Source organism: Copadichromis virginalis, linkage group LG14 (genome assembly GCF_057382275.1).
Source record: "Copadichromis virginalis isolate Kocher_CV1m ecotype Utaka linkage group LG14, C_Virginalis_male_GT1.1, whole genome shotgun sequence".
Classification (NCBI taxonomy): Eukaryota; Metazoa; Chordata; class Actinopteri; order Cichliformes; family Cichlidae; genus Copadichromis; species Copadichromis virginalis.
Genome location: NC_140631.1, coordinates 28324510 through 28337395, shown reverse-complemented (window position 1 = coordinate 28337395; position 12886 = coordinate 28324510). Strand labels below are relative to the sequence as shown.

Genomic DNA, 12886 nt, shown 5'->3' with positions numbered 1-12886 from the left:
GAATTAGTACACTATAAAATTATCAAAATCAATACAAAAAAGAAAACTCTACATTCTACAGAAAACATCGTACATTCACTTTGTACAATTTTTTGAAGATTTTTGAAAAACTAGAAAATACAAATACAATACATGTGAAAATGAATGTCACACCAAAACGTAAGGGTAAGTAGTGAAATCAAAAAGTATATGACTAAATGCATTTGAAATAAAACTGGTGCCTTGATTTATTTTGATTGTATTTTTCCCATCAAATGTTTCTTTGTGTTCAGTTCAGGTTTAATTACAATAATATAGCATTTTGGTGCAAAAATACAAAAGAGTAGCCCATAACTTGATGCCAGAATAGCAAATATTTCCACAGCAACTGTGAATTTTCCAGGGGAGCTGACATAAGCTGGTATAAAGGTTAACCACACTGCACAGAATATCAACATGCTGAAAGTGATAAATTTAGCTTCATTGAAATTATCAGGCAGCTTTCGAGCTAAAAAAGCAAGTACAAAACATAACATAGCCAGCAGCCCTATGTATCCTAACACAGCCCAGAAACCTACAGGTGATCCCAGGGCACATTCAAGTATAATTTTCTCTTTGTAATGATTCATATTTTTGTAGGGGAATGGTGGGTTTATTGTTAGCCAAAGAATGCAAATCAATACCTGTATGAGAGTGAATGCTAGAACACTCAGTCTCTGCTGTACAGGTCCAAACCATTTCATGACATTACTCCCTGGAAGTGTAGCTTTAAAGGCCATCAGTACTACTATTGTTTTCCCCAGAATACAAGAGATACAGAGCACAAAAGTTGTGCCAAATGCTGTGTGTCGAAGCATGCAGGACCACTCGGAGGGCTGACCAATGAAAGTTAGAGAACACAGGAAACACAGAGTCAAGGAGAAGAGCAGCAGGAAGCTCAGCTCAGAATTGTTGGCCTTTATCAGTGGAGTGTCCTTCTTGATTAAGAATAGAGCAGCCACTATCAAATTAAGGAGAACACCAAAGAAAGTAAAAAACACAATAATCTTTCCCATAAATTCTGTGAAGGAAAGAAACTCAACATTTTTTAATATACATGCATCTCTGTTTTGATTGGACCAATATTCTCCAGGACACTTTTTGCAGTCATTAGAATCTGTAATGAAAATAGTGTTATTGGTATTAAATCAGTGTAACTGTAAATCAGTAACTGTACCACAGAAGACTTAAACATGACACATAAACTGTAGAAAGCAAACAGTGTATGCACGTTGCTGTAATTCAGGACTGTGATACCTGTGGTGTTGCTGATTTCTCCTTCTGCACATGGCATACAGTCATAGCAGCAGACTGGCTTTCCTTTTTGAAGAACTTTATGTGTTCCTGGATGGCAGCTGACACTGCACACTGAGACAGGCAACTTCAGATCCAATAAAGAGGAATATGTGAAAGTTTTTGAAGAGACGCATTTTTAACTGTTGTTTTATCAGTTAAAATATTTACCTCTTTGCTTCCTCCAGGCCACACAATGGCTTCCGTTTTAAGAACAAACCTCTGACCAGGAGGTAGAGAAGCATCATAATAGCCAACTGGTATAAACTGAACAGATCCATCTGGTCCATGCTGCCAGTTTACCACCTCGTACCTGGCAGCAGTTGCTCCAGTGCTGTCAAACCACACTCGATCCCCATTCTTAATAGTAAAGTTCACTTGCTTTAGGGACTCCACTACCTGAAGACCAGAAAACTAAACTGTGTCATATATTGCCATTATATTAATATCACTATTTTGATGTACAAAACAAAGAAAAGTTTAGTCATTAGTTTAGTTTACCTGCCTATGAGTAACATGAACTTTCTTGTCACACCCTTGAATGTTTGAGCACTTTAGGATATTATGCAGAGAATAGGCTACAGCATAGACTGCTTTGTAAATGTTACTGGAGTATCTCAGCTCTGCCACATCATCATCATAATCTATCAGCTCCATTAGATCCTGATTTTCTTTGCAAAATGTAGTATTTATCATACTGTCCTGGTTTGCCTCCTTACACTGAAATTCTGTCTCCCAAAAGCCTTTGACTAAAAAATCTTCCATGCCACTGATATTAGCCTTTTGCACTGCAAAGCCCAGTGAGCCTCCCAATACAGCAAAGCTGGTAGGAGTCACAAGGCTGTTAGCAGTAATCCAGGCCTCCACTCCAATGAATTGTCTGCCAGTGATGTTGTGCAGACTCAATTGCTCCAGAAGGTTGTTCATCTCTACATGGGCCAGGAAACCAACAATAACCCGGGCAGTGCTCTTACGGATCACATCAACCACTTTTAGAAGTTTTTCTGGTTCTGCCCTGTGAAACCTCTCTCTGTATTCCACACATACTCCTTCTTCTTGGGCCGCAGCGAGGAAGATAGCCATGCCATTGTTACCATAGTCACTATCACTATTGACTGCTCCAACCCAGGTCCAGCCAAAGTGCTTGACCAGTTGAGCGAGGGCTCGACTTTGATAAAAGTCACTGGCAATGGTTCGAAAAAAAGAAGGATATTCTGTCCTGCTACTCAAACACTCACAAGTAGCTGAATGACTTATCTGAGTACACACAATAGAAAGATGCAAGAAAGAGAGACAGAATAAGGAAAGTTTACATTTCATATGCATACATGGAATATCCATCAACATCCCTCTTACCACTGGTATTTTAAATGGTCCAGTAGTTTGTGACAGAACAATGGTTGAAGAGGATTCAGACTCCCCAATAATAGCATGCACAGCTGATTGGCCAGAGCAGCTCTTTCCCAGCATCCATTCATCACCATTAATCAGGGCCATAACTGCACGCATTGAGGACAGTGTTGAGCCACAGTTGTCATAAATACGATATCCAATAGAAACATTGCGAAGAAGAGAACTGTTTTTGTTTATTTCCTCAATAGCAAATATCATCGTCTGTGCAAATCGAAACTCCCTAAGGTTGACACTGAGAAATGACAAGGAAATATAAACTTGTGTTTACTGTCACAAAACTCAGTATTTTTGTTAATAGCATAAAATTACCTGGAACACCTGAGGCGTTTGGGTTTCTCTGTAAAGACAAGTGAAGGCGATGTTATTTTGCTGTGGATGGAAAAGGCTCCACCGATCATAACATCTCCTTCTTTTGACATCATAGGAAACTCTGGACTCCCCAGTATTTGACACAGAGAAGCTTTCTCCTCTACAGTTTGAAATGCAAAAAATCCAATGAACACTAGCCCTGTTATCAATGACAACATCTTCTATGTATGCATTATGGTGGGAAAAAGCTACTCTTGTCTGGGTTAGAGCAGAATTTTATCTTAGACCATGGCAGGATACGTTAGTTTTTACCAACCAATCAGAGACAGGAAAACTTTCATTGGGCCTCGTCATGATATTATGTGTTGATAATGATTTGTTACAATTTTAGGTTTTTTAGATTTCCAAATTTATATTAAACAAATGAAACAAATTATAACTTCAGACCAACAAACATAAAGTCCAGTGGATATCAATGCATAATTATACACAATTTGAGGATTTAACATAAAATATTAGATAAAACTTGTGCATTTTGAAAAAAAATCCATAAATACTTAAAATTTTAATTTAATCCCACTATGCAAAGTGATGTCAGAGTAACCTTTTTAATATGTCACTTTTGGACATCCAGTTTTGGTCCACTGGAGGGGTTGTTTTGTAATGCCAGGTGACATTTTTTTCTCAATGTCTACAGAACATCTAGTGTAGATGTCTGTTGGACCGCCATGTACAGGCTATTTATAGTCAAACTGTGGTTGTTGTGGACATCTTCTCAATGCCAAACTTAACAAAACTTAGCCTAAAGCCTAAAGCCTGTTTAAATGTTGTTTTTATACTGTTGTTATCCGGTCTTTAAGTCTGACGTCACTAGCCGTGTCTGGGCTCAAACTCCAGGTCCATAAATCAAATGATCACTGTGGCATCACTGAGAGCTGAAAAACTGTCTAAAGTTTTTCATCTGTAATAAAATGATCAGCGTTCTGCTCTACCAGGTGTAACAATTGAGTTTAACATCCGGGCATCCATGAAAACGGAATTTATGACATTTAACGGAGTTAGAAATTAGCAGAAAGTTAGCTCGCTAGCTTCCATCTAAATACTGACTGATGGATTTTGGAAACAAATTCAAACGTACGGCTCTTCTATCACATCCAACATAAATGAAGTCAGAACAGCAGTAACGTTTGTAGGGTTACTGAAGTTTGGCTAGCTGGTATATAATGATTTGCTACGTGACCGCTAGTGACACAGCTATGTGAGCATAATAATAATAATAATAATAATAATAATAATAATAATGGATTGGATTTATATAGCGCTTTTCAAGGCACCCAAAGCACTTTATTCATTCACTCTGGCATTCACACACACATAATGTAAACAAGCTAACCTTTTTCCACTCGATAAAAGTTAACGTGAGTGTTCTCGGTGGTCAGGAACAAATGTAATCGCATGGCAGGATACTGTAAAAGGACCAAACTTCAGCCAGGAGAACAACTGAGATAATCCATCCACAATACAAGGTTAGTCATTCATATACTGCTGCATGGGCTGGGCTGTAGTTACATCCTAAGGTTTTAAAAACTGAGCTTAAATAAATGATTAGCAGTAATGAAAGCCGAGGGAGGTCAACAGTGATCACTGACTGTTTTAGGAGCTTTTTGAGATTAAATAGAAGAAAATACATAACATTAAACATGTTAACAACACAAAAGCCATATTAAACACAGACTACTTTAGACCCGGAAGCAGGATTCGTCACGTCATCACTTAAAGACCGGATAGTGTCAGTAGTCACATATTTTCAGAGGGTAAAGGACATGTTTTCTATAGACTACCAGTTAATCTTTTTGTTGCTTTGTTTACACTTTTGTATCCGTCTTTAGCTATCATTTGTGGCTGAGACAATCAAATGAAGTTATTGGAAAATGATCTGGAACAGTATGCCACCTTCTGAAATGGGTCTAGATCATAACATTTATGTACAAAGAAATGCAGAGTGATCAGTGCACATCTCCAAGATGCCGCAGGCTGTTGAAGCTAAAACAAAAGTGAGCAGCTGCTCGGTGGACATGTCCCCAGCTTCTCACAGTTTGGAAAATGTGCGCGTTGACAAAGACTGTCGAGCAGATAGTCCAGTTCATACATATACACTTTCACAAACTTCTCCTACTTGTCATTGCAACTTCTCTACCAATCACAACCATGTTCACTTCCTCTTACAACCATAAGCTCTTTGTAATAAAACACATTTGTAATTAAAAAGTGATTTAAAAAAATGTATAAATAATGTACATTTCCTGCACCTGTCATAGACACATAATGTCCAGAAATATTACCCAGTCCAAAGCTCAAACGTTGAACATCATATTGACGTCCAAGATCTGGACCTGCTTTGGACATTAATCCATGACCAGAATTGATGGACCCAATATAGATATGATGTTTAGTGGGATTTGATTTATGAGTAAAATGTACTATTTGGCTATTTTCACACAGAGTTATGGCCAGCAGGCCTTGATTTCAAAATGTAGAGATGATGAATGCTACCGTATGTTTAACTTGAAAGTGTTCAGATTCCCTTTCTTTCATTCAGTTTATTTTATTTTATACATATGATTGTACACACTCTGTTTGCTGTAATGAAAATAATGAGAATATATGTCTTCAAAAAACAATTACAAGAGTATTTTATCCATACATGTATTTGTGAATATCTTCAATTATACCCGATTTACTTATTCCACTGTATTAACAGTGTTCCAATAACCGCAGTGCTAAAACAATAATATATAGATCCATATCATTGCAAATGAAAAACAGAAGTTTACAAGTGAATTAAACACAGACTTGTGAAAACACAAGTAATACCATATCTTGTGTAACTGTAGCTCAATAAGATTACATTTTTAGAGTTAGTTAATTTATACATCAGTGTACATACAGTTCCTCAAAATGTAAAGGTATGAAAAGTGGGGACCATAATTAAATATAGTATATGGTTTGCAGTTGTTCATCTTGGGGACTTATACAAACAAGGCACTTCCATTTTGCAGGGCTTCAAAATGCTGCAAAGTTTTAATATTGACTATTTTAGATCACATAGGAAATTTGTGTTCCAGCATACAAATGGTAGTATTACTGCTGAACACTGTCATAACCGTGTACATTATTCCTGGTAATGTGACCCAAATATCTGCCTTTTTCATTACACTTAATATTGTAACATGACATACCAAGTAAGTCATTTTTTTCAGAAAACAACTAGTGCAGTAGTTTTCGATAGTAACTATTGTTTTTTTGTAAACTGTTATGAACAGTTGGGGAAGATGATTTGAAAGTCTTTTTGACTAACAAAACCTCAGCTGGATGAACATAGTGATGTGGAATCCTACATCTAGTAATCTAGAAATCTGGGCTAATATGTTGTTGTTTTTTTAATCGGTCAATTTCTTTCTTTCTTTGTTCTGTCTGCTTTGAACAGAAAGTTTGAATGTGAAATAAAAACAAAAGAAACAAACAAAAAACAACATTATATATTGCATGGGGATTTACACATAATCATTCTTGATTTGAATTTGTGCTAAATGCTTTTGGCATGTTTACCTTGTATTTTCAGTTATTTCCCTGTGTGGCACTTTAAGAAGGTATTGCATTTGGATTAGGGGATTAAAGTTACACTTTTGACAAGGAAGCAAAATAAACAATTTAGCATAACTGATTTAGCAGTGTATTGAGTCTTGCAATAATTAATTTTGTTATTGTTGCCTTTCAGCCAAAGGGATGTTCAGTAGCAGCTGGTGTGCCTCTTGGGCCCTTTTGAATTACCAAAAGATATTGTTAATTTTGTTTATGCAAAGTTAAATTGGTGTTTCAGTCACGGTTGTTTACCTTTGGGTATTGATTAAGTTCGAACACAGGTGCTGAAGTGCAGGTGCCTAAGGCCTGACCATGACCTACACCTGTGGCTCATCCCAGTAACAAGCACAATAACAAACTGAGAAATTCCCTCCAGAATACACTCAGCTCACACACCTATCCTCTTAGCAGATACTTGTTTCCAGGAGTGTTGCATCATGATACCCTTATGATGTCCACTGGAGAGCTGGTGCCGTCAAGGCCAAAGTCTATGATTGATCTTACTTTTTGAACTTGATGAAATGAATGAAAGTCAGAAGGTAACTTCGTATATGTTTTTTTTAGTGTCAAAAGACATATTATCAATCAACTGGATCTGAACTTTTTATACACCTAGGCTTATTCTCTTTGGTATTATGAGGGTTGTTGCAGGGTAGGTTAGCAAAACATTGACAAATAATAAATATTTAAGCTACATTTCGATAACAATCCAAAAACGATCTGCTTCCTTTGGTACACTTATGTAGTATTTATAAGTTTGTAGCAGTGCAGCAGATGATTATTACCTGTGTTCTTTTTTTAATGGGGATCAGGTCAGATCTCTGTGCAGTCCAGTGATGTTCTTTATTATTACTAAATGATCTTTATATTCAGGAGAGCATTTTAGTGTTGCAAGAGTGAACGGCCTACACTAAAGTGTTAGAGTTAGTCTTGGAAGGTCAGTATTACCATAACAGGGAACTTAGAATACAAGTCAGCTAAATTATGGGGTAGAACATGGAAAGAGAGAAATAAATAAGAAATTATAAAAGCTGAAACCTAATTTTGTTCTTATACAGAACACATCTGGGACAGCAATACAGTATGTAGTGCAAGATTTAAATCAATGAAAATAAAAGAAAAAAAGTAAAATACTTTTCCTAACAAATTACACATACACACAATCACAAATCAGTGATTTCTTTGTACCTCCATTGGATCACCATACCATGGACAATACTGTCATCTGCTGGTAGTATTGTGGAATTACTGAAAACCATACTAATTCCAGTTATGGTGTATATTTTGCTGCAGCAGCAGCAGCAGCAGCAGCATATTATTATTATTATTATTATTATTATTATTAGTAGTAGTAGTAGTAGTAGTAGTAGTAACTAAAAAACTGTATACAGCCAATATTACTAGTCCATACACACACTGTAAGGGGACAAAAATGCATATAAATACAAACATATACAACAATTACAGAACAAAAAGTAGACCAACACATGAGGGAAATATAAAGAAATTCAACATAAGCACAGTGACAAGTTAAATATATATATATATATATATATATATATATATATATATATATATATATATATATATATATTTTTTTTTTTTTTTTTTTTTTTTTTTTTTTTTTTTACGTGGCATGGCCACAGACACACCAATATTGACACTGGCTGTGTGTTCTTATTATAGATTGAAACTTAATTTCTTAATTTCTTAACCTCAATGATGATAAGCCCTAAAATTCAATGTTGTGTCTTTAATTAAAACCAATTAAGGGACTTGTTCAGTCAGACTGTGCAATGTTTAAAAGAAATTGCAAAAACACCTAAGAGTCACATCTCAGACTCTATAGGCCCAAGTTGGCATGTTAAATATTGAAGTTCATGACAGTACAATTAGAAAAAAGCCTTAACAAGTATGGCAACACCCTAATAAACCACAATACCTCTGGAATAATATCCTTTCAAAAGCAGAGAAGAAAATGGAAATGTCTAACCATAATGCATGTTTGTTAGAAACCAAATCCAGCACATCAGCACAGACGCCTCATACCACATCAGAATCAGAATCAGAATACTTTATTGATCCCTGGGGGAAATTATTACATATCAAGCACATTGGTAGAGGGGTGATGTTTTGGGCCCATTTCACCACAGAATCTGAGCACATTGATACCAAAGTATTGTAGAGTCTAATGTGAGATCATCTATCCGAGAGCTAAAGCTTGGCCTAAACTACATCATGTAACAGAGCAGTGATCCAAAGCACAGCAGCAAATCATAATGCCTGAGAAAGTAAAGAATCAAAGTGAGAGACCTCACCCTGGCCAGAATGCTATCACTGGGAAAAAAAATGCCCACAAATAATCAATAATCTGAAGCAATAGTGTTAATAGTATTGGGTTGAAATTCCTCTTCAGTGATGTGAGGGATTGGTAAAGATATGCAGAACATTACTTCAAGTTTATGTTGCTAAAGGTGGTTCTTGAGTCATCTTGATAGTTTCTGACTCATTGTTTGTTCATTCTGGGATAGTTTTTGTTAAAAACAAAAATGATATACTGTATGTAATATGTATGTTAGATTATTTATTGCTGTGTACCTCAAAATGTGTTGAAATAATTTTTGAACCTGGTAAGGACCAGATGGTTTATTTATTTTTTGTTATGTCCAGATACATAAAACCTTAGAACTGAAAGAAGATGTACTTTCTTTTCTCATGACTCTATAAGGTCACAGTAGTTTCTCTTACAGGGACAATCTTAAGAGTAAATCCAAATGTTTGCAAAATATCACTGGGCTTCAGGTATAACGGTGACATTCAGTAATAATGAGAAACATCTTCTGATGTGAAGTGCAAACTCACAAAAGGACTGAAATCAAACAATTGCTTTGTTTGCCAAAATTCAATGGAACCAATAGGGGTACTTGGTTATGGTCATCTTTGGCGGCAAGTCTTTTCCCACTGCCCTGATTTCTGCTGCATACTAGGAGATAGTCACAGGCCCAAGTGTCCATATCAAAATATGACATTTACCAAAGAATTGATGATGACGTGTGGATACTTTTTAAAAGGCTGCAACGAGGGAAATTCTAAAGATGACTGTGCTCATAGAAGAAAAAGACTATATTTCCCAGTTCTGCCTAAAAGGTTTTACAGCTAGATAACTGAATTACAATTAAATTGTGGGTAGATGACAATCAAATAGAAGATATTCAGCAGAATTAGAGTTACAATGAAGTCTGAAAGTCATGATGGAGATTTGAGTGGCCTGAATACAGCCAATGTTATTTGAACTCATACTGATATTTTTAATCCTTGTAAACCTAATGAATATAAATATATATGTACAGCATTAGCTTGAACATAAATTAGATAAACTACTTTGAAATGTAATGTTTAATTTCAAATTGTGAAAACAATGAAACCCTTGAATAGAAACCTTTATACTTTGTATACCTTTGTACTCAGTATGTGTGTATGTTTCTTAAAGTTAACTTAGAAGAGTTTTTTTTTCTTCTCTTCAATATTAAACTAATAATTGCAGGTGACAGTAACTAATGTCTCACTGCCATCTCACTAATTAATGGCATCAATGCTAATTGTTTTGAGAGAAACAAGGTAACCTTCAATTAAAAAAATTCTAAATTAATTAGTTTTCAACGCAACACCTGGTGAACGCTTGTTTTCTATCCTAAGGGCCAGATGTCATCAGTCTTGTCGAAAACACTTGCTTGTCTTTTCTTGCCCAGTTTGCCCCTTGTCTACCTCTCACCCCTCTGGGAAAAAGGTAAATTGGCAGGTTTAGGTTGATGTCATAACATAGTTTCCCTTTCATAATATGCTCACAAACAAGTTTAAGTGCTTCCCAAGTGCACACACTTATGCTTCAATGCATGTTGTTATTCATTCAGATTAAGACAACACATGTTGTTTTCATCATCTACAAGTTCACAAACAAGTGACATGCAAACATCAAAAAAACTTGCCACAAGTGAAGGATATTTAAAAACTTTTGTGTCTGTGAATATGTGTGACATATTTCATGTTATACATAAGCGTATGCATATATATTTTAAATCGTATATTATATCTATACATTTATAAGATGGCACTGAGTCTAAATTGTGATGTGACCACTACCCCTTAAATGACTTTTATCGAGCTGCACCACACCAAATGCTGCACCACACCAAATGCTCCTGGTAGACAGCAACAACCTTCTAGCATAATTCTGGTTGGATAACTGACAACTCTTTACTTTATAACTTTATCAGTTTCAAAATCACTTTTGATGTTTGTTGTCTTGGAACAACCAGTTGTTTTTAAGTTGAAGCTGTTGATTTGAGGTGATGTTAATTATTTCATTGACTTTGTGCAATGTACTAGCAAAATAACCCGAGAGCATGATACCACCACCATGCTTAATAACTGGTACTCGTACTCCAAAAATACCTCTTGTCAATTTGGCTAAATAGTTTGATCTTTTTCTTGTTTGACCATAAAGCATTTCTCCCAGAAATCATTTGGCTTGTCAATTTGGGCAGCTGAATATTGATTTGAAAGTGGCAATTTTGAACCATTCAGTCCATGGTTATGTAAAACTGGCTTCTTGTGGACAGTGACACTACTTTTTCAGCAGTTTCTAGTTTCTGGCAGGCTTGGTGGTTCCTGGGTTGTTGCTGAACATCCTAACCAATTTCCCTTTCTTCTTATTGTGACATTTTGGGTCTTCTTCCAAACGTTAGCAAAGTGGTGCTCTATCCAAATAGCTTGTACAACTGTGTGTATGCCACCCAATTGTTCCTTCTTACTATAGCCTGTAGTATGTATAGGATTTGAGATATGAGATTTATTTTAGGAAAATCAAAAGTTGTGGTGTTTAACTGAAGTTTGCTTAATAGTTACCATTTTAATTAATAACAAGAATTTTCAAAATTTTCCATAACTCCTGTGGCATTCTGACAGGACAAGCAAGGCAAGCAATGCTGTCTAAAAATACATATATAATAATGTGTACCATAGGAAACCAACCTCTTTCTTTTGATCTCAGACAATGCTGTCACTGTCAGAGATCTTCGCGCCTGTCAATTAACATGTGCATCCATCCTTTATATTGCTGCCATCTTGTGGCTGCAGTCAGCTTCACTTGTGTCAATCTCAGAAAAAACCCAGTTCTCTCTGTTTTGGGGACGTGTCCATTCTCCATTAAAAATTACTTTAACTGGACAAGCTGAAAGGCCAGCTGTGTTTTTCTTGTAATTTGCACGTGCACATTATGGATAAACCACTGGTCTTTGACGGTAATCTGATGGGAGAGTAGGTACACTTTCGAAGTAGCATCTATGAAATTATCTGAATATGTTTAACCAGCTGCTTTGTCAACACATCAGATTCATTTTTCATTCATATTTTCAATCCCCACTGTGTAGATATTTACAGTTAACTTTGTCTGCTCAAGCCTCTTAATTCAGCTGATTCTTTATTATTATTTTATTATAATAATAAGAAAAGTTGCCCCACACCACTGGCTTTAAGTTGATTTTGTGGGAAAAAATATTCATGCTAAAAATGCTGAAAATCAAACAGCAAAGTTTGAAGTAACCTTCATTCTCTGAACAGACTATTAGCCTGGAGACTGAATATTCTGAAGACTCTAATAGGCCGCAGGTCTCTTACTTCTTCCAGTACAAAAGGAAATGATTTTTGCATGACAGTGAGAGGCAGTGAAATTTTGCTCAATATTCACTGTGTGAGAAACAACAAGGAATTGCTTGATCTGCATAGTGAATCAAGCCCTATACCATCATATCACAACCAGAGGTTCTTTATTTTTCCATATATATCCAACAGAGTGCATGTAGAGTATAGGCATACATATTGCCTGGATCATTTTCATTTTCCTTAGAACAGCAGAGAAAATGTGTTTCCAGGCCAGCTAGAATTTGTAATTCTATGTTCTTAATCTCTTCTGTGTGCTCGATACAGCCATGTAATTTTTGCACTTATTATACTCAATGTTATTCCTGATTTCTGAGCTCTTCACCTTCCAGGCATTCTGCAAATCCAGCTTATACTTAAAAGCTGAAGCCACAGGTAATACTTTAAATTCAAATTGACTGCTAAATCCAGAGTGTTTCCTTTACTGTCATGTTATGTCCCTTCTAGGATGAGGCTGAGAAAGAGATCGTTCTAGCTGAAAATATCAGACAAA

The 12886-nt window shown here is 35.9% G+C and overlaps 1 protein-coding gene across 1 annotated transcript; it reads right to left on the bottom strand.

Annotated features, from left to right (window-relative positions):
- Window positions 1-227: 227 nt before the first annotated feature.
- LOC146694157 (extracellular calcium-sensing receptor-like) lies at window positions 228-5243 on the bottom strand. The gene is made up of 7 exons (XM_085478693.1): window positions 5210-5243; window positions 3034-3193; window positions 2668-2956; window positions 1813-2568; window positions 1483-1710; window positions 1276-1399; window positions 228-1135 (listed from the first exon to the last, which is right to left on the bottom strand). The coding sequence occupies exons 1-7, from the start codon at window positions 5241-5243 to the stop codon at window positions 228-230; spliced, it is 2499 nt and encodes an 832-aa protein (XP_085334819.1).
- Between the last annotated feature and the right edge of the window lie 7643 nt (window positions 5244-12886).